Here is a 27,181-nt window from a genome sequence, read left to right on the forward strand (position 1 = left end):
TTGGTTTTGTATAAACAACCTGCCTTTATTGTTTGGTATATATAGGTACATGATATGTATATCAAAAATATCTAGAGGAAACCACAGTGCACTTAAAGCTATTTGAGAAGGTCCACCTGAAAGCAAGCACTCCAGGAGGGGGTAGAGTAACCCCTCAGGGGAAGCCCAGCCCTGAACGCAGATGGCATTAAAATGAGAATAAAAACCAAGACTCTACTGGGATTAAAATGTGCCATTTGCTCTGGGGATGGAAGCAGCAGCAAGCCAGATTAAGTCCCCAGAGCAGCCCGGAGAAGAGCAGAAGATGAGCTGGGAGCACGTGCCTGGGCTGGGAGAGCACCTCACACACAAGTTCAAGGCCTTACGTGCCATTGATCACTCACCCCAGCTATTTTGGGTATGGGAAGTTTTCTTCTCCAAAAGCTGCTCTGCCATGCCCACGCACCCGCTGCTGAACTGCTGAGCACTGTAAGGTGCCTGCAGAGGTATTCTACCTTCAATTGCTGATTCTCTGCTGCCTCCTAAAGCTGGGGAGCACCATTTTCTTCCTCATCCCACTTTTTTTTTTACCTCCACCACAGCTCACAAGGTCCCTGGTGCTGCTGCCTGCACTTCCCTGTGCACTGCAGAGGGGAGGAGTGCACCAAGGTGCCAGCCAGGCAGTCCCCAGAGCAGGGCACGGGGACAGGGTTTGGTGTGGTGCTGCATGGCTGCAGGCACCCCGGGAAGCAGGGCTGAGCACCTGGGACCTATGGACACGCAATGGCCAAGAGAAAGCAGCAGCAGCCCCAAAGGGATGCAAAGGGCAAAGCTCAGCAATGTGCTGGCCCAGCAGCTCCATGGGGCACATCTCAGCCACCCAGGACCCTGCTCAAAGCCCTTTGTTGAAGTAGACAGTCTCCAGCCACGGATCTTTCTTCCGGATCTGATCTTGGACTTCAGGCTCCAGGCTACTCACAGGCATTGAGCTGTGGAGGAAACATGGATACACAGGATGGAGGGGTATACCCACCACTGTTCTCAGGTTGGAAACTACCTGCTGCACCCCATGGGGATGCTGTTCCGATGGCCCAGCAGAGACCTTTGGGTCTGCACTGCTGCCTCTGCAGAGATGTGTGTACACAGATTTAAGCTCCTGACTGCTTGAACAAGCAAAAGAATCTCTCAGGAGTCAGAGAACACCCCCATCCCACACAGGAGCAACACCTGCAGGCAAAGTGCCTGTCTGTACCTTTTCTGTGGGAAGAGTGCGCAGCACAACGGGGTGGCAAACACCAAACTGCAAGGGAAAGACAGAAAGGTGAAGCTGGGCTGTGTAAATCACCCACATCCACCCATGGCCTGATCCCAGAGCAGCACTGAGGCAGCCCAGAGCTGTGCAGGGTGTCAGCCAGGAAAGGGCTACAGAGAAGCTCCAGAGCCCACATTTGGCTCTTGAGGTGGGGTAAAGTCTGTCCCCCAGTGATGTGGGGGAACAGCAACGCTGAGCAGGAGCCCATGGCAGGCTTGTGAGACACCAAGATGAAGCAAAACAACTCCTGGCCCCAGAACCTCAAATTCCATCCCATCTGCCTGGGGTGCCACTAGCCTGGCCAACCTCTGGCATCCCTCCAAGAAACTCTGGGGCAGTTCTCCCCCACCACTGCCAAGCAGGGTTCTGTGCCCAGGGCAGTAACTCCCATGGGTGGACAGTGACTTACCAGAGTCCCACCAGGCCAACCTGCAGGGGAGCGTTCAGGTACGGGTACCGCTGCCAGGGACAGGAAGAGGATGTGTGTCAGTGTCAGGGAGGGAAGGTGTCTATTCCCCAACAGGGTGCCAGTCCTGCGGGGTGCCAACAATGTGCCCAGCTTGGTGGGTGTCCCTGTGCCCACCCATCCATCCCAGGTTCACTGGTACCTTCAGGAAAGCTCTCTTCTCCAGCATGTTCATGATCACCGGTGGAATGGCTGAGGCAGAGAGGAAGGAGGTGAAGTCCCAGTGCTCACAGCCCCCTGCCAGCAGTGGGACCCCATCCCACATGCCAGGGATCAGCTGCAACCTCCCAGCACAGGTGGAGGAGGGGGCACTCACCCATGGCCGGTGCTGCCATGCCAATGCGGGACACCACCACCTGGAAAATGGCCTTCTGGGCTGCTGCCGTGGATTCCCCCAGGCGGTTCCCATTCTCATCTGTGACAGGGATCCCCAGCTTGAGCTCTCTGCAGGGACACAGGGGGTCAGGGGGCCACAGGGCACAACGGTGAGGGGATCAGGACACAGGACAGGGGCATGTCTCCAAGGGAGGTCGGCATCCTCCTGTACCCCATCCACTGGCTGCACAATAAATCATAGGGGGACTCTCAGCTGGGCCCACATTCACATTTGGCAGCAGCTCTCAACAGGACTCTATAGGGACCAATAACCTCCTGGTCTGCAATCAGATGCATGTACCTTCAAGCCAACCCCTCACACTAAGGATGAGCAAGGAAGTCCCTGCATTCCCCACCAGTGCCTACAAACCCTGAGGCAAGCCTGTCCCACCCCTGGGGCTCACCTCTGCCGCATCAGCGGGATGTTGATGCAGTTGGCAGCTGCCACGGCCGCAAAAGGCACGTACCGGCCGATGATGGCTGGCAGGTGCTGGGGGGAAAAGCAGGAGAATGTCATGTAGGGAGTCTGGGGACAGAGCTGGCTGTCCCTGGGTCTGCCTCCATCTTCCTGCAAGACTGTGGGGTGTTCCAGTCCCACTGTGGGAAAAATGTTTCCCCCTCCCCTGCAACTCTCAGCTGCTAAAAGCTGCATAGACCAAATGGTCTGGGGGGTGCCAGGTCCCCTGCCAGGCCTGGACAGAGGCTGAGGGGTGAAAGAAGCCTGGAGATACATCCAGAACAAGGAGGGACAGGCCATCTCCACAGCCACCGCTGGCGAGAGCAGCTGCCTTGTGTGGGCAACCTCAGTAAATGTCTTTTCTTCTCCACGGGAGATCCCGTGGAGAGGGTCCCCATCCCCCCATCGTGATGGCCAAGGGTCACCTTACCTTGGTGAGGGATTTGAGTCCCAGTGCTGTGACAACTGCCCCTGTGGTTGCACTCACATAGGCTGTCCCCAGCTGGCTGAAAGAGAAGAAATGACACCAGTAAGCCGGGCTCTCCCCATCCCAGCTGCCCCTCCAAAGGAAGGAACAGCATGCCCTTCAAGAGCACCAGGACACCTAGGTTCCTCTCCCAGCTCCACCACTAACCCTGACAGCCCCAATGGTGTCCATCTCTGCCTTCACCAGGTCCCCATTGTTCCATCTCACAGTTCCCTGCTATTCAAGGCACCCACCCTGGTGTTTTGGGGTGCCTCGAGGCCCTGGACAGAGAGATGCTTACCCGGGGGTGATGGGTGCATCTCCACTGCGATTGGTGTAGTTGACAATGGCGTTGAAGGACTGGTTGACCCACTGCCAGAACAGCACAGCTGGAGTGGTCCTGCCAGACAGAGGGTGTTGGAGACACTGGGGGATGCCACCCATGCTCCTACAGCACGAGTACAATCTGGGTACGGGACACGTGTCCCCTCCTCACCCCAGAGCCAAGAGGATCCCCCAGGCATCCTCTTGGTCCTGGGATGAGGAGGGGACAGGTACCTGTAGAAAGTCAACATGCAACCGGTGATGGTCATGTTCATGGGGACCTGAGCAGACATGCGTCCCACAAGGATCATCTTCTCGCCCGTGTCAGGGTGGAAAGCTGAGTCATAGATGTACTTTGCCCGCCAAAGCTGGTCCTCTGTCAGCCCAGGCTGTACAGTGCCTGCCCTGTCAGGTAAGGGTAACACCTGTTGAAAGACCCTCAGCCAGCACACATGGCCTAACTGGCCCCCCACACCATTTGCAGAAGCTGGGAGATGCCTTAGGGACCAGCCAGGCAGTTTTGGGGGCTTTGGCCAGGGGGGCCAGCATCACTTCCATTCCAACTCCTGGGAATGGCTCCTGCCTGGAAGCAGTGCTGAGTCCACACTCCCAGTGGGTACCTGTAGTCCTCCACCACCCGCCGCGCTTCCTCCAGTGTAGCCCCCGAGAGCAGCAGGTTTCGGGGGTCGGTCACCATGAAGAAGTGCTTGGCCCGGCCCTGAAAGGTGCTCTGGTCCCAGCGGGGCTCCCGGATGTTGATGGTGGCAGGCAAGGACGGTGGCATCTTCTGGTAGGGCAGGGCATGAAAGGGTTATATGGGATGGGGTGCCTGTGTGTCCCCCACACATGCCTGCTGCAGCAGCTCCGGTCCCCCCAGCCTGGGGTGAAAGGGGTTTGTAAAGGCGCTCAGCAGCGACTCCTGAGCCCACCCAGCACATGAGGCAGTTTGGGGGCGGTGCGACCTGCAACGTGCCAAAGGGAAACCCCCGACCCCGCTAACACCAGCCATCAGGGACCACCCAGCCCAGCAGAGCACCCCGATCAAAGAGGAGGGGACAGGGACCCACCCCGCAGCGGGCACAGCTGCTGCCAGCACCGGGAGAGCGCAGTGAGGAAGGGCACTGGAAGGAGGAACGTCCCTCCCGGCAAGGCACCGACACACCCAGCACGGCTCTATTGCACACCGCCCTTCCCCGCGACAAGCGGGGCTCTGCTCCCATCCCTCCCGCGCCGAGCATCCCTCCCTCCACGCGTGACCCCCCGTGCACAGGGACCCGGGGCACGCCCCGCACTCACGGCTCCCGGGACGGCGCCCGCCGTATCCCCGCCGTATCCCCGCCGCCGCCGCCCCGCTCCCGCCCCTGCGCGCGCTGACGTGCGGTCTCGTCACGGGTGGGCGGCGCCGGGCGGGGCGGGGCGGGGCGGGCGGCGCGCGGGGGGCGGCGGGGACCACGCGTGACCGGGGCCGGCGGCGGGGGGAGCGGTACGTGCCGAGCCACACGCGGCGCCCGCGGCCCTCCCGCGCTTGCGTGGGCGCGCCCGTGACCGCGCGCGCGTGTGCGCGCTTCCGCTCGCTCGGGTGCTCGCGCGCGCGTGTGTGTTTTCGCACGTGGGTGTTCACGTGCGCGTTTCCGCGGGTCCCCGTGTCAGCCGCGAAGGTGGCCGTCCCCGGGGTCCCGATGCCCTCGCCGCGCGCGTGCCCGTAGCGCCGCGCCCGCACGCGCCGCGTTGTCGCCCACGCGTGTCGCGGTCGCTTCGCCGGAGCGCGCGGGGACAGCGCCTCCGCGGGAGCGCGCGCCGGCTCGTGCGCGGGGCGGTGCGTGCCGGACCACGCGTGTGTGAGCGGGGCCGCGCCAGGCGCGCGCGGCGCTCCGGGGGCGTCTGTGGGTGCGCGCAAGGGCACGGACACGCATGCCGTGGACGTGCGGGTGCCTGGGGTGCGTGTGCATGTGGGTGCGTGTCCCCACGCCGGCCGTGCCCGCGCAGCCCCTCACCCCGGCGCTGTCGGGGGGAGGCGCCCCGGGGCGGCCCCCCCGCGCCCGCCCCCGCCGCTCGCCCGCAGCCCCCCCGCAGTCGCCGCGGCCGCCGCGCATCACCTGAAACCGCCGCGGTGTCGGGTTCGCGCTGGCGGCGCCGGGCCCCGCCGGGGGGTCACGGCTGGAGGCGATGCCCCCCGGGGAGGGGGACACGGGGGGATACCGGCTCGCATCACCGGAGTGAGAGAAGCGCGGGGACGCGACACCCCCCCTCCCCTGAGAGTGCCTCAGTTTCCCCCGTGTGCCCTCGGCATGCTCTGCTCTAAGGGAGGAGGTCAGGGGGGACACCACTTCCCTTGCCACACGCAGCCTCGCGGGGTGACGCGCCCCCGGACCCCCTGGCGGGGGACACCCACGGGACTGACCCCCCTCCCTCGCCAGCTGCAAGGCCAGCCCCGGCCGCTCTCGATTGACAGCTCCCGTTCCCGATGGCCTCTCCGGTCCCACGGGGAAAGCCAATCCCCGCGGCCGGGCGGGCAGGAGGCGGTGCTGCCCCCCCGGCCTCGCCTTCCCCCCCGCGCTGCTGCCAGGTGTCTCTTTCGCAGGTGGCACCATGGGGACAGGTGAGGAGGGCACGGGGCGGGGGGGAGGGAGGGATGGCGGTAGGGGGTCCCTTGCGCCCATTCGGAGAGGGGGCACCCGCGTTCTGATGCTGGCGGGGGGTAATGGGTGGGCGCTGTGGGGGGCTGGCAGCGGCGGGGATACCGGCGTGTCCCCGGAGCTGGAGCCATCACTATTTATTGAGGTCAGGCTGGGGCGAGCGGGGAATGAAGTGGGGGGGGCACCGTGGTGGCATTTCACCCACGCCTGGAAAATCCCCGCGGGAACTGCCTTGGGGACTAGCGCACCCATCTCCCGCTGCATGGCGTTGGGAATTCAGAGGGGCTCCAGGGAGGAACGGCCGAAAGGATCAAGTCCTGCTCTCTAGCATAAAGCTGATGTCCCCGTATCCCCTCTCTGGAGCCTTTCCGGATTTACACTGTTAGGTAAAGCCCCTTTGCATCCCCTGTTGTGGATTTACACTGCCAGGGAGAGCTCTTTTTCACTCCAGCATCCTTACCCCAGGGCAGGGCAGCCTGTACCCACACCCCCATGGTGTATGTGATAGTTTGATCCTTGGGATACTGTAGGATGGGAAGGGATCAGGCTGGAGAGGGGGTCACAAAGCTCCTTATCCCTCCAGGCTGTGCTACTGCGCCTGGGACCTGTCTTGCTGGTGGCGAGTACCCAGGCCAGCTGCCCCCAGCATTGCACTGCTAAAAAAGAGCGGTGCCCAAGCCCGGGCATGTGCTGCTGGACTATGCCATGTCCCCTGCTGGCTGACGGGCAGCCCTGGCCCTGTGAGGACACAGCCAGCCCTGAGCCAGACGCCGGGACACCGGAGTGCCCAGCACCACCATGGCCCAGGACTGGGAGGCAGTGCTGTCGGGGATGACGACAGGCAGCCGGTCGCGGAGCTCCAGCAGCGAAGCCAGCCTGGCTCCCCGCTACCTGCTCAGCAAGCAGAGCCGCCTGCTCAATGGCACCACCCGGAGCACCCGTGCCTCCTCCCCCCATGGGCCGTGTCATCCTCATCAATGCCCCCATCGAAGGTGCGTGGGGTGTCCTGGCCCCCTGCTCACCCCCGTGGCCAGGAGGGCCCAGTGGCCAAACTCCCTCGGTCTAGGGGCAGGGAGGGCTGCCCTGGCCTGGAGGTGTTCCCAGCAAGAGAGACACCCCTTGCCATTGCTCACACACGGCACGTGTGTGACTTACCTGCTCCCCTGTCCCCACAGCCAGCAGCAACGAGAGTGATGTCATCAATGCCATCACAGTAGAGAAGAGTGTGGACGGCAAACTGGGCTTCAGTGTCCGTGGTGGCTCCGAGCATGGGTTGGGCATCTTTGTCAGCAAAGTGGAGGAGGGGAGCACTGCCGGTAAGAGGGTCAGGGTGAGGGGCCAGTGAAGATAGGCACATACCAGCAAGACCCTCTCAAGGAGCTCCCAGTGACATGGGATCACAGCAACAGTGCCACTCTTCATGGTGAAGAGCCACCATTTCCTCCCTGCTGCCTTTGGCCATGAGATTTGCAGGCTTCCCAAAGTGAAGGGCAGGACACAGTAGCATACAGCCCTGTGCCAATGACTGAGATCCAACCCCAAGCCACAGCGAGGTGACAAGCCACTCAGTGCAAATGTCAGGCACCCCTGCCTCTGTTCCCAAGGGGTCCAGATCAGGTTGAGGAGACTTTGAGGGAGGGGATGTCAAACAAGGGCATCAGCACCAGGTCAGGTGCCCAGATGAGCCATGTGTCCCTTGTAGAGCAGGCTGGGCTGTGTGTTGGCGACAAGATCACAGAGGTGAACAGTGTGAGTCTGGAGAACATCACGATGAGCAGCGCTGTCAAGGTCCTCACCGGCAACAACCGCCTCCGCATGGTGGTCCGGCGGATGGGCCGTGTGCCAGGAATCAAGTTCTCCAAGGAGAAGACGGCGTGGTGAGCAGGGCATCTCCCATGCCAGCACCCCAAAACCCATCCCCATGGAGGGCGTGCTGGGGGAGGTTGGTGAGGGATTCTGGGCAACAGGGAGGATCCCTGGGGGACACGCAGAGTGGAGTGGCATCAGAAGTCTCTGGCAAAGGTGGGGAGAGACCAGGGTGGCATACAGGATGGGATAGGAAGGTCTGGAGCAGGTAGGGTAGGTGCAAATCCCATCCTAAACATCCCCCATCCCCATCACTCTCCTCCACTGGGTGCCACCAGTGGTCCCATCCTGCTGGTGGACAAGAGCCAAATCCCTGAGGCTACCTACACTGTGCATGTGCTCCAGGGTGGATGTGGTGAACAGGCGCCTGGTGGTAGAGAAAAGCGGCTCGACGCCATCGGAGAGCGGCTCCGAGGATGGGCTGCGGCGCATCGTCCACCTGTACACCACCTCCGATGACTATTGCCTGGGCTTCAACATCCGCGGCGGCAGAGAGTTCGGCCTCGGCATCTACGTCTCCAAGTACGGCTCCCCCGGGGCGTGAAGGGGTTGTGACACCCCAATCTCTGCTGTGCCCATGCTGGGGCTCAGACCCTCCTCTCTGGCTGAGCACCCCCACTCTCAGAAGACTGTGGGCATAATCATTGTGGGTGCTGAGCCAAGTGGAGGTGTGGGGTAGGAACAGAACTCCAGCAAGGGCTTGGCCCCATCCTGCTCTCGTGCTTCCCTAGGGTGGACCCCGGAGGGCTGGCGGAACAAAATGGCATTCGGGTGGGAGACCAAGTCCTTGCAGCCAATGGAGTCAAGTTTGAAGACATAAGCCATAGCAAGGCAGTGGAGGTCCTCAAGGGGCAGACCCACATCATGCTAACAATCAAGGTACCCACGCCCTGCCCTATGGACCCCCGAGTGAGGCAGGGGTTGGCATGTCCCTTCACTGGCACTGTCCCTGCTCAGCCTGGTGGAGCTGCTGGCTGGTTGGGTTTCAGGCAGGTGGGAGGGGGGGATGCATTATTCATGGTTGGCACCAGATCGGGTTCGCCGGGGCAGCCAGCACTCACTGACCCCCTTGTCCTCTCCCCCTGTGCCTAGGAGACAGGCCGGTTCCCTGCCTACAAGGAGTTGGTGGCCGAGTACTGCTGGCTCAGTCGCTGTAAGGGCAGTGCCGCGCGGGTACTGGCAGGGCGCTGGGCTGGGGCCTGGGCGGGCTGGCACTCCCATGGGTGTGCTGTCTGACCACTGCAGGGAAGGAGAAGGGCTGCATGCCATGGGGTCCTAAGGCCTTGGAGGGAGCAGGGAGCTCCCTGTGCCACTGTTAGCATACCCATATGCCTGATGAACTTGCAAGGTCCCACCTGTCCCCCATCCTTGGAGGAGGCATGAAGAGCCCCCTGCCATGGCCAGCAGCTTTGTCGTCCCTGTGATCCCATAGCATCCTACATTCTTGGAGAGGATGCGATGATCCCTATGCAATGGCCAGCGGCCCACTGGTCCCTATGGCCCTGCGGATTCCCCACATCGGCTGTCTTTGGGAGGGATATGGAGCTCTAGGTGGCCCACAGTGTGTCACAGTGTGTCCCTGTCGTGCCTTGCAGTGACCAACGGGCAGCTGCAACAGCTGGCTCAGACCTCGGAAACCAGCTCCTCCATCTCGTCCTACTCCTCAGGACCAGCACCGGGGGCGGTGAATGGGCTGGGGGCAGCTGCCCCAGTGTCCCCAGCCCGCACCGTGGACGTGGCCATCTCCACGGAGGACGGGCCGCGGCGGGGCTGGGCGCGGGAACGTGCCGAGCGGCCATGCAGACCGAGCCAGCCACCGAAGGGGCTGCCAGAGACGCGGCGCACGGTGCGGCCCCCGAGCTGCTGCGGGACACGCCATCCGGGGCCAGGGCGCCCGCGAGCCCCCCGGCACCCACCCGCGCCGCACCTTCACCCACTCACCCAAGAACAGCGCTGCTGCTGGCGCTGAGCCGGCCACGGCAGCCCCATTACACGCTCCCAGAGTGACCTCACTGTCGCCGGTAGGCACTGGGGCACAGCCCCACACATGGGACCCTTCCAACCCTGTATGCCCAGCCCTGGGAGTCCCACAGCTCAGGCCCTGCTCCCCGCTCAAGCATCCTTTATTCCCTGGCACTCATGGATGACTGCTGCCCCCCCACTCCTGGGCTTACTATAGCAAACATCTTGGTCCCTATCCTGGCACCCTATAGCCCAATATGGGCCCCCTGGCCACCACTGCTGATATCCTATAACCCCACAGTGACCAAACACTGTGCGTGGAGCTTGCCAGACACCCCAAAGCCCACGTCCATGGCCCTTGATAATCCACAGCACCCCACAGAAGGACTCTTCCAGTCAGTGTCTCACAGTAGCCCCTCCAATCCCCAAAGTTCCCCGCCCCCAGACAAGATTTGGGTTGGCATTCCCTCGCCTCTCGCACTCCAGCACCCTCTTCTCTCTGTCCACAGAGGAGAAGCGGAAGAAGGAGAAGCCAGAGGGACAAGGGCCACGGGGGGCTCCCCCAGGAATGCACCGCTCCAAGACCCTGTCAACCTCTTTTTCAGGGGGGGCCCGTGCCACCAGCCAGAGCTGGGCTCCCCCAGCCAGGAGGGCCCCTGGCTCTGACCGCCGGGCACGCACCAAGTCCCCAGGGGCTCTGACGGGGACAGAGGTATCAGCCTGGGTGACAGGGCAGAGGGGGACTCGACCTGGCACTGTTCCCCCCTTCTGTGGGCCTGTGTGGCATTCCTGGCATAAGGGGGGCAGAGGGAGGGGTTGCCCAAGCATGCAGTTTTGACAGTGGGCAGTGATGCTGCTGTCTGCCCTGAGCACTCACCGCTCTCCATCTCCCTTGCAGTAGGCGCTGTGCAGAAGTTTGTCATCCGGAGCTTGAAGCGGGTAACGGGGGTGCCCGTGTGCTTGGGGGGTGTGGGGCAGGCTCGGTCATGCGCCTGGCCCTGTGCTGCTTGTGTCTGTCCCGCTCTGGTGTGGGAGTGAGCTGCTGGGGTAGGGAGGATGGGAACTCTCTGGGCTGGCTGGGGCAGTCCTGGCCCCGCTGGGCCATCCTCCTTGTTGTACCTCCCCAGAGAAAAGCCGGCGCGCCACCATCCTGGGCCCCATGGGCATCGCCAGCCTGCAGCCCAAGCAGCAGCGACCCCCGAGGCCCGGCTCCGCACATCCAGGACACTGCTGCACGTCTCCTCAGCCCCGATGAGGTGACAGCCGTGCTCCGCCACTGCTGCCCGGTATGCACCGACGGCAGGGCGCAGGTGGAGCACAGGCAGGGCAGCGCTGCTGCCCTGGGCTCGTCCCTGGAAAGCTCCTGCATCTTAGGGGCATGGTGAGCACTCTGTGCCCATGCTAAACTCTGGGATGTAAACCAAGGAACGGCTGAGGGGGCATCCATCCACTGTTCCCCCTCCTGTGCCCGCAGTACCTGCACGAGGGCATCGTGGAGGATTTGGTGCGGCCAATGCTGGCCATCCTGGACCGGCCTGATAAGGTCCTGTTGCCGCGGGACGTGATGCAAGTCCTGCTAGAAATATCTGGGAACCCCAGTATTGCCCATCCTGGTGGTGACTGAAGTGGAGGCTCACACGTGCTCCTCAGCCCTGATCACACTCCACCTCAGAGGATGCTACAACCTGTCCACACCCTTTTTGCCTTGGCAGGAGTTGGTGGCCCCACAGACCTGGGCAGGTTTGACAGCAGTGGTGATGCCCCTGGAAGCTGGAAGCCTTTGATGCCCTAAAGAGCCGCTCAGGTAGATCCAGCCCCCAGGGACCTTCCTGGAGGCAGGTAGTGGTCAAGGGTGGGTGCAGCTCAGGAGGTGACTGGGAGTTTTCCCTGACTGCAGTGCGCTCACCTGCCCTCCGCCCAGCCCACCATGATGCCCCCCCAAGAGACACCTCATCACACCATGCCTGGTAAGAAGCCACCTGTAGGGTCCTGCCGGACACCGGGCTGCCCAGTGGGGACAGGGTGGAGAGAGTTTTGGGGGAGGAGAAGGGTGCTGGGATACCTGAGTGCTGGGGCTCCCAGGGAAGAAGGCATCTCGTGTACCTGGGCATTGGGAAGACTGGGAGAGCAGCAGTCTGTGGATCTTGGGTGCTGTGGTTCTTGGGGAGGAAGACATGGAGAAACATGGCTTGCAGAGAACTGGGGGTCCCTAGATGAGGAAGATCTGGGGCCCTAGGTGGCAAAGGACCCAGGGCTTTGGGGTACTCATGGGAGGCTGGTGTGGCAGGGGTCACAGGGAGCAGGGTTGTGGGTCCCTGGGGAAATCCCTGAGCCCGTCTCGTTGCAGACTATCGGGGCGGATTCCTGCTGAAGCCAGCAGGGACCCCAGAGCCGAGGAAGCTGGGGTAGCAGCAGGCGAGCCCAGCCCGTCCAAGAGCCTCCTCCAGCCCCCGCCGGCCTCACCCCCGCACCTACACCCCGCTCCCTGACGTGCCAGTGGATGCCTATGCCTCTACCAGCCGGCCCCTGCCCACCCTTGGCCCTCAGCCCCCCAACTGGCTGCTGGCTGAGCCCCTCCCTGGCAAGGGGCATGGGCACTCTCGCAGTCCCCGGGCCACTTGGCGCAAGGGAACCCCCCAGGACAGCACCCAACAGAGAAGCCGAAAAGCTGAGGAAGCCCCAGCGAGCATGGCCCCCTCTTTCCCCTCTCTTTGGGGGCCAGGGGGTGAGGCAAGGGCTGGGGCAGCCACCAATGGCCCTGAAGATGCTGGCAGGGAGGAAGAGGAGGAGGAAGAGTATCATCTGCTCACCGTCACCCTCTCCAAGCTGAAGCATTCGCTCGGTGGGTGGCACATGGTGGGACTCCAAGGGTGGGGTGAGGACCCTTTTTAGCACCAGCATCAGTGGGATGGGTGGCATCCCCTTGGCAAAGGGCAAACCCCAGAGAATTCCTCCAAAATAAGAATGGGGGGAAGAGCTGTTCCTGCCCCAATCCCTCATCTCTGTAGGACCTATCAAAATAGGGCAAGACAGAGGTGCAGCTCCCCAGGGAAAGGTGGTGCCACACTTAGGAGTGGGTGGGGGTCCCACCCTACCCAGGTGTGAGGGTCTTGTGGCTCCCCTTGCAGGAATCAGCATCTCTGGTGGTATTGAGTCAAGGGCACAGCCAGTGGTGAAGATTGAGAAGATCTTCCCTGGTGGAGCTGCCTTCCTCAGTGGCATCCTCAAGGTATGGGGGACCCAGCACATGCCAGGGGGTGGGCAGACATCCAGACATTCCCATCCCCTGGTGCCAGTGGCTTGCTGGCAGTCTCCTGGCAACCCAAAAGCCAACTTCACCTTGTGGCCTTCTCTTCTGGGACCCAGGCCGGGCAGGAGCTGGTGTCGGTGGACGGGGAGAGCCTGCAGAATGTCACACACCAGAGGGCTGTGGACATCATCCGCCAGGCCTACCGTAACAAAGCCAAGGAGCCCATGGAGCTGGTGGTGCGGGTGCCTGGACCACCACCAGAGTGATGCTGCACCCCTATTCGAGGAGCCATGCTGTGTTCCAGAGGAGCCAGATGGCTCATTCCTGCACCGAGATGTGGCTGGTCTCAGTGCAGCCAGAGGGCGTGAGGGCCAGACCTGCCCCAAGGGCATGGAGCTGCTGCCCACTGCAGGACCCAAGGGAAGGCAGCATTGGCAACAGGGAAAGGACAGGTGGTCCCTGACCCTGCACTGGACACGCTGAGTCCTGAAAAAAAACACAGCCAGGGGCTTGTTTTAATCGTCGTTTCTGGGTGGTACACTGATGAGCCAGGCTTCTGGGAACGAGACATGACTGAAATAAAATACAAAAATTCCCCCCCTGGAGCCAGGGGTGACCAAGCCACAGCTGGGCACAGCCAGACTTTTCCTTTGGTTTGACCCCCATGGGTGCCCATCAGGGGCCCCCACCTCTGCCCATCCCCAGGTGTGTCCCCAGCTGGCACCTGGAGCACCACACCCCTCTCCCCTGTCAGGCTGGGTATCACAGAGGCGTGGGCTTTTTTGGGGGGAGAACAGAGGGATGCTGGGGGGCAAGAGCATGGGAAAGGCACTGAGGGCAAGCTGCCCCGTGGCAGGAGTGAGGGGGCACAGACTGGTGAGGTGTGAGCTGGGAGAGGGTGATATGTTTTGGTAGGTCCTATAAAAATAGAGTTTTTTAAAATGGCACAGAAACAAATTCCCTGACAAACACACAAAGGGGCACGAGGGAGGCTGGCATGGGCAGAGACAGGGCACACGCCAAGTGACTGGGTGACAGTGCCAGCAGGGATGAGAGGGAGGGGACATATCAGCCCTCCCCCTGCCCAAGGTGACCCTGGCTGAAGCCAGTGCGGCTAATCCCCAGGAGCTAAGAGGATCAGCAGAAACCAGTTCCGGGCGGCCCCAAGGCCAGGACTCGGCACCCACCTGACCCCACATCTCACCGTGGGCACCAATACACCCTCGCCCAAGACCTCAACGCTGGGGAGGGGGCAGCACCTGCGGTCTCCCCTGCCCCTTCACAGTGGCAGCAGTTTGCAGAGGTGGAGGAGAGCAGGGGCCCCTCACAACCCCACAGCTCCCAAAATCACAGGGGCTGGAAGCCCCTTCAGCCCTCTAAGCATGGGGCAAGGGCAGGCAGCATGTCAGATCTCGGTGGCTGTTATCTCCTCAAAGGGCAGGTCAGGTGGGTCACAGGGCTCGGGCAGGGGGTCCTCGCCCTGGAGCCGGAGCTGCTGGAGCCGCTGCTCGAGCCGCCGGTTGCGCCGGTACATCTGGATGTAGCTGTATTGCAGCTGCTTCTGGTAGCGGATGACCCGCTCCTTCTCGCCCTGCCACGTGCCGCGCTCCTGCTCGAAGGCGTCCCGCTGCTCCTGCCCGCGCCGCCGCTCCAGGGCCACCTCGGCACGCAGCCGCTCCAGCTGCCGCCGCAGCCCCGCGCTGCCCCGCGGCTCCTCGCTGGCCGAGGGGCATCCTTCACCGGGGGGGGGGGCAACCTTCACCAGTGCCTGGCGGGCATCGCCCGCGGGCAGCCTCCCGCAGCCCCACCACCTCCTGCTCCAGCCGGCCGGCTTTGGCGCGGAAGAGGTCGGCCTCGCTCTTGCGGCGCTGCAGTTCATTGGCACAGACCTCCAGCTCCAGCGCCTTGAGGCGGGCGGCCTCCTGCAGCCCCTGCGCCCGCCGCTCGCCCGCCTGCAGCTGCGCCCGCGCCTCCCGCAGCTGAGCCCGCAGCCCCAGCAGCTCGGCGCCCCGCTGCGCCAGCTCCGCCTGCGCCTCCTTCAGCTGCTGCTTCAGCAGAGAGATCTCCCCCGACTTCTGGCACACCTGCGGGGACAATGGGGTTCAGGTGCCGGCCAGGACCCCCCAGCCACAGCCTGCGCCCCCTGACATGCCTGGTGCTGCTGGGTGACTCACCTCCCACTTGGTCTCCTCCAGCCGGGGTGCCAACTCAGTGCGCTCCCGCTGGAAGGAGGCACAGCGACGTTCCAGCAGCTCACGCTCCTGCAGAAGCTGGGTCAAGTCCTCCTGAAGCTGTTTCTTCTCCTGCTGCAGCTGCAGCACCTGGAGCTGCAGGACATGCTGCCCCCGATGTGCTGCATGGGCCGCCTGCCGCGCTTGGGGCCGCACAGCGCTGCCGCAGCCCCTCCAGCTCCTGCTCACACCGACGCTGCTTCTCCTCAAACACCTGGGCCAAAGGATTCACAGGTGCTGGGAGGGCAGCACGGCACTCCTCCACTTCACCTGCCATCTTCAAGATGGGCATCACAAAGAGGGGGCAGCACATCTCCCCCAGATGGAGGAAGGGTCCAGGAAGAGTGCAGTGTGGTGGTACACACCTCCTTGTGCTCACCTATCCTTCTGCATGATGGGCCCCCCATGTTAGCACCCCCAGAGCCTATAGGGCTCCTCCAGCTCTATCACAGGCAGGGAGAAACCACAGGTCCCAGGATCATTCAAAAAAGGGAACCCCAAGATAAAGCACCCCAGTCTGTACAACTGGTCCCATGGGCCATACAGGGCTCCTCCATGGACTACACAGGACCACCCAACTGGTGAAAAAACCCACATACCCAGACCTACAGCAAAAAATATCTCCCTGCAAAGGTCTGTCAAGTGAGTTCCCTACTCCAAACCAGGGGGTATGTCCACCCCTGTCTCCAGGGAGGGAGACAGGTACAGGACACGCAGACACCAGGGACATACCTGGCAGATGGCAACCTCATTTTCATCCAGGCTGTCACGCAGGAGCCGCAGCTCGGCCTCCCTCTCCCGCAGTTTGTCCTCCAGCTCCCGCACCAGCATGGCCTCCTCGCCAGGCAGCGGAGAGCGCCCGCAGGAGCCACTCTCCGAGGAGGGCCGGCCCCGGCCGCTCAGCGAGCCCGTGCTCTTGCTGGAGGATGAGCGCCCGCTGTCCGAGTTGGAGGGGCGGCAGGTTCCCAGAGGATCGAGGGGGCCGTGAGGGGTGGTCGGCAGGGCACCCACCTCTGGGTGCTGGCTGCAGCCCGTGCTGTAGGTGGGCAGGCTGGAGAGGGAGTTGCGCCCTGAGTCCGAGAGGGTGCTGGCACGGCAGCTCAGAGAGCCAGGCTTCTCAGCACCCAGCAAGTGGGTGAGGTTCACCTGGCTCTCCGAGAGCCCCAGGCGCGTGCCTGGCTGGGCATTCCGAAGCTTGGAAACCACTGGCTTGAAGGCCATGGGGCGGATCAGGGTCTTCTCCACGTTCTGCCGAGGAAAGAGGGGAAAGTGAGAGGTTGGGGAGGACCCATTAGCCCCAAGAAGGGGCTAATGTTACAGTGGGTGCCCCCAGGCCTTATGCCTTCACACCCCAAAGGAGACAGAGGCCAGTCACCACCCATGCCCATTTCATCATCTTTCCATGGGTGTCCAGGTGAGCTCCACAAACACCCTTGGCATGATGGAGAGGACATTAAGAGCATAGGGATTTTCACTTCCCCAGGGACACCAGAAGTGTGGCTATATGACACTATTTCACACACCTGAGCCAACAGTAGCACAGAGTGCAAAATCAAGACTGCAGCACACACCCACCCACCCTGCTGCTGCCCCCCCCCACCTCTTCCAGCTTGCCAGAGACAGGTACAAGCTTGGGGGGAGGCCCCCGAAGGTGATCGCTTGGTGCTTGGTCATCACGGAGATCATCTGAGTCGCTACAGGGGCTGGCAGGAGAGGAGGCATCGAGCCAGTCACCACAGAAGCCCCCATTGGCATAGGAGTGGGTGACACCGGGCACAGACACACGGGGCTCCTCAGGCGTGGCCCGCAGTAGCCCATCCTGCTTGCAGAAGGAGGCAGTGGAGGGGTCCCCATCACTTGCGCAGTCGTGGCGGGGGCCGGACGGGCAGGAGGCTGCCCACGCTGCCCATGGTGGCAGGGGGGAGCAGGCGGTGGTGCGGAGCTGTGCGGACCCCCTCAGCAACAGCCTCAAGGGGCACTGGCAGTGTCTGCACAATGGCCATGGCGGGGGGGCCCCCGGCGGGCAGGGGCGCGTGGGCAGCCTGCAGGCAAGGGAAACAGGACGTTAGAGAGCCAGGGACACTGACAACAGTGCCTCACCATCCACCCGGATAGGCAGGGGGCATCCCCAGTCACCATTCCCAATCTCATATGGGTGGAGGTTGCCCCAAGGGCAGAAGGAGATGCCAAATGAACAGAACAAAACCAGGATTAGTTGGGGCGAGTGGTACTAGCAACCCCCAAGTTGGCCTGAGCACCCCAATGGAGCAGCTTGGGGATGCCAGGGGCTGTGGGGTGCTGGTGGCATCACAGGGCAGTGGCGATGCAGTCCTCCTGCCTCACAGCGTGCCCTGGCGTGACCCTGCCACGGGAAGCGTGCCAGGACTGGAGGCGAATCCCGAGAGGCCTGCAGAGAGCTGGCTCACAGGCAGCCTGCCCGCCTGTCTGCCCCATGGCACCTACCAGTGCAGCCTCACAGAGAGCAAGAGACAGCCCCACACAGCAGGGTCAGCCGCCTCCTCTGCCCCACAGCGCCCACCTCCCAGCACTGACCCCACAGAGCCTGCTTTCCACCTCAAACCATGCACAGCAGGGCACAGGGTTCCCTGGAGAGGGCCACCAAGGGGGAGGCTGCCAGGTGGGCACCAGGCTCTTTCCCAGCCCCAACACACGGAGCTTGTTCCCGCCCACTCCAGCTGGGGGGGCTCTGCTGTGCTCCCCCTGCCCCAGCCCACGCCATACGCCCGCGTGACGGGAGCCGGCCGACGGGCCGGATCCATCCCCTGCTGCCTCATCGCATCTCGCACATGGCTGCGGCTGGCACAGGGCGCGGGCGGGGGGGCGGCGCTGCCCGCACGGTCTCGCCCGCCGAGCTGTCACCTGAAATCAATCCGCCTGCCAGAGCCCGGGGAGGGGCGAGCAGGGCAGAGATGCCGGCGAGCCAAACCCCTCCCCGCCACCGTCACCCCCACCGGCACGTGCCATCCCCGGGCACCGTGACCTCACACCGTGTCCGTGACACCCTTGGGTGGGCAGGTGGGGGACCCCCCCCAACAGCTCCGCTCACCTCGCCAGCCGCTGCCCATCCGTCCGGTCCTCTCGGGCCCCCGCACCGTGAACAGGGCTCCGCCGGTCCCTGAAGCGGGGAGGAGGAAGAGGAGGGGGTCAGGGGGCGGAACGGCAGCAGGGTCCCCCGTGCTCCCCGCTGCTCCCTCCCTTCCCAAGTCCCCTAGCCGGCAGGACCAAGGCAGGTGGTGCCAAGCGTGGCACTGAGGGTGGCAGGGGAGCCCGGCGCCGGGCGCGCTGCTCCTGGCACCCAGGGTGGGCTGGCGGTCACCCCGGGAAGCGTGGTGGGGACAAGAGGCCCGCCACTGGGGGACCTGCTGGCTGCCCAGAGGAACAGGAATCAGGGATAAGGAGCACCAAGGGGACATCTAATGCCCACCCCCAAAGCCCAACCAGCCAAGACACAGTACCCCACCCCAGCGAAACCCCCCAGATTGCAGGTCACGGGGCGGACAGCCCTGGGGACAGTGGGTCCCTGCACAGCCTGGAGGGGACACGGTCACCGCTGCGGCCCCGCCAGGCAGGCGGTGGGAACAGACTCCATCTTCTCCCTCCCCCCAGCCCCCCGGCCTGCCGAGAGAGTCCCACCGCCTCCCGCGGAGGGAGGAGTGTCCAGTCCGGCCTCCAGCCACCCAGTAAAACCAGTCACTAACTGGGGTGGCGTCACCTCCAGCCACTCCGGCCGGAACACAGAGTTGCCGGATCCCACTGTCCGACCCCTAAATGGCAAGAGAACACTCGGTCCCTGCTCGGCCAGACCCCCACCCTGAGCTGCTGTCGGGATTCCGGGCCCCCGGGGACCCCCGTGCCTCGACGCTATCGCAGGGCACCCCAGGGCAGGGGGAATCAGGGTCAGCCCCCGTTCCCTCCCCACATACACGGCACATGTGGGACGGACACCATCCATGCCCGGCTGTGCCCCTCTCCAGCCCCCAGCATTCTGAGGTTCCCTCAGTGATGCTGCCCCCCTCGTCCCCCGACGCCCCCTCCCGCCCTCCCACCCACCTCCCGCTGCCCCACTGAGCCCCAGAGCGCCAAGCCCGTCCCACGGTGCTTCCACCCATCCCAACCCTACAGCACCTCGAGCTGCCCCATGGTGCCCGTGGGCCCCACTGCCCTACAGCTCCCCCACACTGCCATAAACCATCCCCGAAGTTCCCCATGACACCCCTAAAAATGCTTCACGGCGCTCCTGGGCCTCTGCTACAGTACATCGCCCATAAAAGTGTTCCTAAACCATCCCCAAAGTGCTCCAAAACAACCCCAAGTGCCCCAGAGCACGTTTAGGCCGCACTGCCCCTAGCTCGCCACCGAAGCACCCCTAAAGTACCCCGCGACCCCCTCAACTACCCCACTGAGCCCCTGGCCTCTGCATTCGCAGGACCGCCCGAAGTGCCCTGAAACATCCCCAAAGCACCGCACGGAGCTCCAGGGCCGCCGCTGCCCCCCCAGCCCCCCGCCCCCCCAAATCGGCCCCGGGGGGCCCGGCTCTACAACACCCAAGCACCGCCGCTCCCCCGAAGCACTCTGCCACCCAACTCCCCGGAGCGCCGCCGCGCCCCGCCGGCCCCGCGGGACCCCCGGGCGCCCCCGGCCCGGCCCCCCGCACTCACCGCGGGCCCCGCCGCCGCCTCCCGCTCCGCGCCGCGCCCCGGCCCCGCCCCGAGCACGCCCCGCCCCCGCGGCCCCGCCCCCGCGGCCCCGCCCCGCGCGCGAGGCCACGCCCCTTTCTGGGCGGGGGCACGGAGGGCACGGGGGGTACGGGGGGTATGGGGCCACCCCTGTCCGGGGTATCCCCGATCCCCACCTGAGGCATTCCCAGTCACGGCCGCTTCCCGGGGATTCCCGGAGCTCACCCCTTCTCTCCCCCAGCCAAGCTCCCCGTTTCAGGGCTCTGCACCCCCAAAGTATCCCCAGGCTATGGGGTGAAAACCTCTAGGTTATGCCCTCTCTGCAATTATTTGGTGAGCCCAGCACCCTGTCCTCTGCCCTGCTTTACGTCACCTCCAGTCTCAGTGGGGGACACAAACGGGGGCAAAAGGAGACAAAAAACCCTCAGGAAACTATCTGCCCCCAGGTCTGCGATCAGCCAAGATTCCCCCACAGGCTCAGCTTATTCACCCCCTCTGGGGCCCATGGAGGGGTTGGTGGGAGATGAGGCCCTGGGCTATCCCACTGCCTTCCGCTTTAGAGCTCCATGACAGCACCTCACCTGAACTAGACTGGGTCAAATGGAAGCCAGTGAGATGGAGGGACCCTTGGGCTGAGGGGGGAAACCTGTATCCCCCCACCACACCACCATGTGAACTCTGACCCAACCTCACTTCCCCCTCCCTTACCTCTGCTTCCCCAGGACCCTCCTCTGCCACCACCCCCATCCTACCTGTGGGTGCTCACACCTGCACTGACAGCACCCAAGGGCGCTCTCCAGGCGAGCCGGTGCATCCCGGAAACCCAGAGCTGGGTGTGTACCACCTGCCTGCTCTGGGCCCTCATTATGGCTCAGGTTAAAACTATTCCCAGCATGGAGATTGGTCATAATCTGGTGTGCCAGGGCTGGGGCAGGATGCTCAGCACAGCAGGGACATCGTCAGGAGGCCACCTCCTCCCTGGCAAGGGTACCCTCCCCACACCCAGGGTACTCCAGTCACAGAGACAGAAAAGGCACTCTTATTTACGCTTTAATAAAACTAGAAAGGAAAAGAATCAAAGGGATTAGACCAAGATCCAGCCATGGACACTCCCTACCATGACAAGGACTAGTCAGATCACAGTATTTGCTGCCCGCAGCCCTGAGGGCAGGGGGGATGGCAGCTCCCCCAAGCCCAGAAGAGCAAGGCAAGACTGTTCCTTACATGATTTAATTGCTGGTGATGCCCCACCAGAGAAAGGGGCTTGGGAGACCCTGAGCAAAGGGGGCCAGGTCAGGTGCCAGCCGAGAGGATAGAATCAGCAAGTTCCATGTAGTACCGGCTCCCACCCCAGAACCACCCACCATCTCCCACACCTTCCTTCACCATCTTTCCCTTGCTGGCTCCATCCCACACAGGATTGAGCCCACAAGACCCTATTTGTGACAGGGGGGTTTCTACTACATGTCCCTCTGCATAACTACCCCACACAATCCCTCCCACTTAGTGACAGCTCAGGATTTCAGCTCCATTTTAGACACAATTCAACGACCTGTCACAGGTCCAGAGATACCCAAGTCCTCGACCAGCAGATCATCCCCACCATCATTCAGCTTACTCTGCCTCCACTCCCCCCATGCTCCCAGCACTCAGCACCAACACGGAGCAGCCAGTGCTTGTCAAAGCACCTTCCCCAGGCACTCTTCGCCAGGGTGACTCCTCTCATGGTGGCTCCCCATCTCAGAGACACTCTGCTGCTGGTCAAGAGGTTTGTTCATGCAGGAGAAAGGGCCACAGAGGTGCAGGGCAGATGTTCCCAGAGAAGAGGAACAGGCATATTTCAGCCTTGGGCTGCCAGAACTAGTCTCTATTCCTCCAGACGAACTGAGAAAGAGATCTGCTGGGCTCATGGCTTCTTGGAGGCTCCTGGGCCTCCCTCCACGATTTTGTTGGCCAAACTCTCTCTGTCCTCCTTCATCTTCTTCAGCCTGACTTTGCTTTTGGAAGACGAGAAGGAGAGCGTGGCCTTGCTGAACTCCAGTGGGAAGATACCCACGTCCCCGTCAAAGCGATTCTTGGACACCTGCAGGTAGCGCTTCCCTGGCCCTGTCACCAGCTTACGGTCCTGCAGGATGAGGACGTTGTCAGCCTCCTGGCTGGCCTGGGGAGAAAAAACATGTCAAGGAGGGTGCCAGGAATGCTGCCAGAGTGACAGGCCTCAGAGATGCTCACAAACGCTTGCCCAGCTCCTTTACACCCTTTTACAGTGTACCCCAGGCCACAGCAACTCCAGCATTTCCCCAACACCAATCCCTTGTGTTTCCCTGGAACATCCAGTGACACATCAGGCACATCCTGCATCACAGCTCAGCCTGGGGAAATGGGATCATGGGAGGATTGTGCACAGAGAGCACCTCCTGCCCACTACTGCAGGGCTGGTCAGCATCATGGAAGATACTGGAATACTTAGACAGCCCATCCCCACACCCTCCCTACCTCCCACTTTAATTATCTCCTACTACATTCCAGTCAGTATTAATTAACTGCACCTAAAGCCCCAACAGAGCTTTAGCTAACAATGGGCTTGCTCTCTGCCTGCATCAGGACTCTAGGAGACATCCCACACCTTTAAAGTCCCCCGTGATGACCCAGGGTGCTGATGGCAGCCCAACATATACTACCTCCTTCCTGGGAATACACAGTGCCTAAGGGACAGGAAAAGCCACCCTGGCGCAGCTCACCTTGGCAGAGCCGAAGATGGAGGCTGTCTGCAGCTCCTTCTCATCATCCTCCTTGCGAGGATGGATGATCAGGGTGATGTGGCACATGTTGTCTGTGGCAAACTTGCGGAAGGCACCAACGATGTAGTCCTGGGCAGCAAGCCTGCCACAGCAGCAAGAATGGAGTCAGGGGCTGGCATTGCTCAGTAGCAGGGGGCAGCAAGCTGCTGCTCCCCACAGCAGAAACCACCCAGGAATGTGTGGCAAACAAGCTCACACAGGAAGAGGGATGTGGTATGGCAGGGATGGCTGGTAACCTGCTCACTCCTTCCCACCTCTTCCTCCCTAGGGCACTAGTTGCCCTTTAATGAAACAGAGTGGCCAAACAGGAGTAAAGGCGACACCCTGTGTGGGTCCCCAGCCCCTGGCATGACACCTGACAGGGACAGCTCCAGCCATGAGGGTGGCAGAGGAAGGAAGGGTCAGACTGGAAAACGGTACCTGTCCACAGAGATGTGCTCGTGTCCCATCATGAACTGGAGATTGTCGACGACCACGTGTGTGATGTCGTACATGTAGACGGCGTGCTGCATGGTGTCAATCACTGTCCTGAGCAGGGGAGACCAGGATCAGCCCCAGCAATAAGTGGAGGTAGGGATGGGAAGCTGAGCCAGGGAAAGGGACGCAGAGGAAGAGCTGGAAGGTACCAGGCTGGGTCCTGATGGGACCTGGGTACATCCCACCTCTGCATCTCCCCAACTGTAGAGCAGCCCCATCCCCCAAGTAAAGGTAGTTGGGATCAGAAGAATCCAGATACTGCCCACACAGTCCCATTGCCCTGCAATGCCCCCACCCCACAGGGGATCCTCAGGGAATATAGGGATGCATGCAGGTCCCACAGTGCCTGATGAAGAAAAGGAGTTGGAGATGCCTGTCCTCCAACAGCACTGCAGGTAAGCAGGATGTGAGGGGACATGTCCTGCCATGGGCACAGGCTGCCTTCAGAGCAGCACAGACTCAAGTCCCCTCCTTCAACCCCACCCCAGAGAGTGTCTGTGAGAGTCCCTGTGACAGGAGGAACAGTCGCCACACACCAACCCTGGGACCTGAACAGTCCCAAATCTCCTGCCAGCCCCAAATCTGTGACTCACTGCGGGGGAAGAGCCCCAGCTCCCCAAGGCCCTGCAGCACATGCCATGAGGGGTAAATGCCACTGGGAATGGAGGTGCAGGACCATACTTGATGTTCTGCTGGCCGTGGAAGGTCATGAAGTAGAGCGGGAGCTCCTCGAAGCGATCAGCCCACTCATCGTACAATTCTAGCTGGTCCTCCAGCCGCCGGCCAGCAAACTGCGTCAGCATGATTTTGGCCAGGCGGACGTTGTTGATCTCAAAGCTGCCCCACAGCGTGGACACACCCTGCATGCACAGGTCCAGTGCATACTCACTGATAAACGTGGTCTTCCCACTGCCCGTTGGACCTGGCACAAGGACAACAGGAGAGTTAGCTGGGGGAGATGATCTGACCCATACTGATCGTGTTGGGGGGTTGTTTAGAGGTGGAAGCACCAGGGAGTGGGGTAAGAGAAACCCATCTGTAAAATTTACAGCATAAACAAACTTCTTGTGCCACACCACACACCTGACTGCTTGAGCATAGCCTTCCACAACTTACAGGTCCCTGTGAAGGGCTGGGCAGCCAGTGGGGTGAGCACAGGAAGGGCTCAGGGTAGCAGGTGGAAGCAGAGGTAAGGGACAGCCCAGGACTTCCTACACTGCCCCAGGCAGGGAGCCCTTCACACCACATTGGCATGCACGGTCCCACCGAACTGAGGAATGCACCCCAGCCTCTCACACACCCGCAAGACAGGCTCAGCAAAAGCCTTGAGCAGAAAGAGACCTGGTAGACTTGTGAAGCACCACCCCCAGGAGGGTGAAGCCACCAAAGACCCCTCTGCTCACCCTGCCCACCAGTCAGTGTGCCCATTACCTGTGAAGATGGTGAGTTCCCCTCTGCGGTGCCCTTTGAGGAGCTTGTTGAGCTCGGGGAAACGTGCCCACTTGACGCCAGACACCTGCTCAGTGTTGACCAGCTCCCCGAACACCTCCTCGCGCAGCTGCCGGAAGGAGACGATGGATTTGTGGCTGGCAAGCAGGGCAGAACGCAGGATTTTGGTGACGTTCAGGCCCTGGTTCAAAGCCTCCAAGGGCCGGGGCTGCAGGCTGCCAGGGCGCACCAGAGAGCAGCGCTTGAGGCTCAGCTTGCGAGCAAAGAGCTTGGCAGCTTCCCAGGAGCGCAAGTCCTCGCCGAGCCACAGCGTGATGCGCTTGAAGCGCTCCAGGTAGGGGAGAAGGGTGGGAGGCAGGCAGCTCGCCCCCCGCGGCAGGGCCACGCTGGCCACTCCTGCAGCTTGGTGCAGGGCCAGGGCATCCAGCTCCCACCCGGTTAAGACCAGCTCTGCGTCTCGGCGGCCAATCAGGGACAGCCCAAAAAGATTGAGATAGGAATCGAAGCGGGGTAATGTCTCTTCCACGTAAGTTAGCGTGTCCCCCTTTTTCTCCACCCTCACGAGCTTCAGGCCCTTCAGGGTCGCATCTTGAGGGCTGAACCAGGGGAAAACGAGAGACCTGGCAGTCCTCAGATAACGCACGCCGAAGCGTTTCAGGGTGGCATTTGACACCTGGGAGATACCAAACAAAGCCTTGGTCTCCTTGGTCTCCTTCTCATCGAGCAGCTCCCAGAGCGGCAGAGCCCGTTCCCAGATGCAGCGGGCATCCTCGCGAGCCTGTCGCATTTCCTGCTCCATCTCCTCCGAGCTGGCAGGGGGAATGGGGGTGATGCCGCGGTGCCGCATCTCCACGTTAGCCTGGAAGTCCTGCCAGGTGCCCTCGGCCAGGGTGGCCGTGCACAGGAAGCTGCCCGTGGTCTTGTCAATGAAAAGCGTGAACGGGGCACTGGCAGACAGCGGCTGGTCCCCGCGGTCGCCGGTGAAGAGGCTGGGGGTGTGCAGGCAGCTGTACCCATCGTGGAAGGGGATGTCCTGCGCCCGCAGGTACTGCCGGATCTCGGTGATGGAGACGGAGGGCGCGGGCCTGTCGGGGGAGGGCAGCACGTCCTTCTTGTAGCGCCGCTGGCCGAGGCGGCCCGACACCCCGGGGCTCAGCGAGGCTCCTTTGCTCCGGGCCCCCCCGCACAGCAGCGGCAGGAGGCGGCCGGCGGCTCTGCCGGGCCGCAGCGGCACCAGCGCCATCCCGGCCGCCCTGGCACCCGCATGGGCGGCTGCCCCGCGGCCCCGGCCCCGCTCAGGCCCCCACGTGGGTCCGCACGGACCCCGCCATGGCCCGGCCCGCTCCCGGCGCGTCACTTCCCGGCGGGGCCGGACTGCCCGGCCCGCCCGTCCCGCCCGTTCCGGCTCCGGGTGAGCGCGGAGCCATGACGGGCCGCGGGTCCCCCAGCCGGTTCCTGACCGCCGTGCTGCACAACGGCGTGGGCCGCTACGTGCGGCAGCTCCAGCGCCTGCAGCTCCTCTTCAGCCCCACCGCGGCCGACGCCCGCGGCGCCAGGTACCGACATCCCCCCGCCTGCGGGGATGGGGCGGGGGGAGCGGGGCCCCCTTAGCTGGCAGGACCGTGTTCCCCTGGGCCGGTCAGCGTGGGGAAGGGACAGTGCTGCTGCCCCCGATCACACGGCAGCGGCGGGGTGGGACCCCCAACCTCCTGCGAGACGGGGCAGGAGCTGGAAGGCGGCACCGGGGGCGGCACCCCAAATTCTGCGCTGTGACCGCTCCCGTGAGCGCGGCACGGGCGGACGGTGACCGTGGTCTGGCGGCTATGGCGATTCGTCCCTTCTGTGGCCCGGCCGGGGCTGAGGGTCCCGTCTGGCCCGCAGGCAGTTCGTGGAGGAGGCGGCACAGGACTTCGCCCGGCAGCACCCCGATGTTGTCCTCTACGTGAGCCCCCGCTCGGGCCCGGGCCCGGCCCCGGTGCTGCGGGCCGAATACTGTGAGTGCTGGGCTTTGGGGAAGGGATGGGGGTCTCCCTGCCCTGCCCCGGCTCTGCCTCTGCCCGGCGCAGCTGCTGGGGGTGGGATGGGGGAGCAGCAGCTGCCCCTCGGAGGCGGCAGAGTGGGGGATCCCGGCCTGACCCCCTCGCTCTGCTGCAGTGAACGGGACGGTGCGGGACGAGCTCATCGCCAGCAAGACGAGTGAGGAGATCGTGCAGCTGGCCACCAAGCTGGCCAACCAGTCGGGCCTGGACATCATCCGCATCCGCAAGCCCTTCCACACCGACTACCCCAGCGTCCAGGGCCAGTGGCATCCCCTCACCAACAAACCCTCCATCCTTACCGTCCAGGGCCCACGCCTGCAGCCCCAATAAAGCCTCCTCCTCCACCCCATCTCTGCATCCATTTCTGCTGCCTTTAGAGGGACACTGCTACACC

The 27,181-nt window shown here is 63.0% G+C and overlaps 5 protein-coding genes across 5 annotated transcripts; 2 read left to right on the top strand and 3 right to left on the bottom strand.

Moving 5' to 3' along the window:
• On the bottom strand, positions 1 to 4,792 carry SFXN3 (sideroflexin 3). The gene is made up of 11 exons (XM_079312456.1): positions 4,676 to 4,792; positions 4,000 to 4,166; positions 3,614 to 3,784; positions 3,357 to 3,455; positions 3,020 to 3,095; positions 2,537 to 2,622; positions 2,074 to 2,201; positions 1,900 to 1,949; positions 1,701 to 1,750; positions 1,232 to 1,279; positions 1 to 968 (listed from the first exon to the last, which is right to left on the bottom strand). Exons 2-11 carry the CDS (start codon positions 4,161 to 4,163, stop codon positions 872 to 874), a joined length of 969 nt encoding a protein of 322 aa, XP_079168582.1. The 5' UTR covers positions 4,164 to 4,166; positions 4,676 to 4,792; the 3' UTR covers positions 1 to 871.
• A 1,251-nt stretch (positions 4,793 to 6,043) lies between these two features.
• PDZD7 (PDZ domain containing 7) lies at positions 6,044 to 13,717 on the top strand. Its single transcript, XM_079312503.1, is given in 30 exon segments — positions 6,044 to 6,966; positions 6,968 to 7,007; positions 7,191 to 7,331; positions 7,718 to 7,892; positions 8,227 to 8,403; positions 8,613 to 8,760; positions 8,974 to 9,034; positions 9,477 to 9,737; positions 9,740 to 9,754; positions 9,757 to 9,827; positions 9,829 to 9,864; positions 9,866 to 9,902; positions 10,353 to 10,535; positions 10,538 to 10,555; positions 10,742 to 10,782; positions 10,895 to 11,023; positions 11,025 to 11,129; positions 11,318 to 11,441; positions 11,556 to 11,593; positions 11,595 to 11,612; positions 11,614 to 11,647; positions 11,741 to 11,773; positions 11,776 to 11,802; positions 11,805 to 11,810; positions 12,191 to 12,249; positions 12,253 to 12,477; positions 12,479 to 12,554; positions 12,557 to 12,685; positions 12,972 to 13,072; positions 13,210 to 13,717. Coding segments are annotated over 30 exon segments (2,811 nt in total). The 5' UTR covers positions 6,044 to 6,813; the 3' UTR covers positions 13,360 to 13,717.
• On the bottom strand, positions 13,584 to 19,292 carry LZTS2 (leucine zipper tumor suppressor 2). Its single transcript, XM_079312424.1, is given in 9 exon segments — positions 13,584 to 14,867; positions 14,869 to 15,177; positions 15,268 to 15,471; positions 15,473 to 15,538; positions 16,057 to 16,572; positions 16,925 to 17,200; positions 17,202 to 17,366; positions 18,392 to 18,460; positions 19,269 to 19,292. Coding segments are annotated over 9 exon segments (1,983 nt in total). The 5' UTR covers positions 19,278 to 19,292; the 3' UTR covers positions 13,584 to 14,498.
• A 1,766-nt stretch (positions 19,293 to 21,058) lies between these two features.
• TWNK (twinkle mtDNA helicase) lies at positions 21,059 to 26,007 on the bottom strand. The gene is made up of 5 exons (XM_079312423.1): positions 24,731 to 26,007; positions 23,981 to 24,221; positions 23,243 to 23,350; positions 22,763 to 22,904; positions 21,059 to 22,182 (listed from the first exon to the last, which is right to left on the bottom strand). Exons 1-5 carry the CDS (start codon positions 25,989 to 25,991, stop codon positions 21,928 to 21,930), a joined length of 2,007 nt encoding a protein of 668 aa, XP_079168549.1. The 5' UTR covers positions 25,992 to 26,007; the 3' UTR covers positions 21,059 to 21,927.
• A 112-nt stretch (positions 26,008 to 26,119) lies between these two features.
• Positions 26,120 to 27,136, top strand: MRPL43 (mitochondrial ribosomal protein L43). The gene is made up of 3 exons (XM_079312478.1): positions 26,120 to 26,304; positions 26,630 to 26,742; positions 26,903 to 27,136. The coding sequence occupies exons 1-3, from the start codon at positions 26,174 to 26,176 to the stop codon at positions 27,115 to 27,117; spliced, it is 459 nt and encodes a 152-aa protein (XP_079168604.1). The 5' UTR covers positions 26,120 to 26,173; the 3' UTR covers positions 27,118 to 27,136.
• The last annotated feature ends 45 nt before the right edge of the window (positions 27,137 to 27,181 follow it).

The sequence above is a fragment of the Erithacus rubecula genome (genome assembly GCF_903797595.1).
Source record: "Erithacus rubecula genome assembly, chromosome: 9".
In the NCBI taxonomy this organism is placed as follows: Eukaryota; Metazoa; Chordata; class Aves; order Passeriformes; family Muscicapidae; genus Erithacus; species Erithacus rubecula.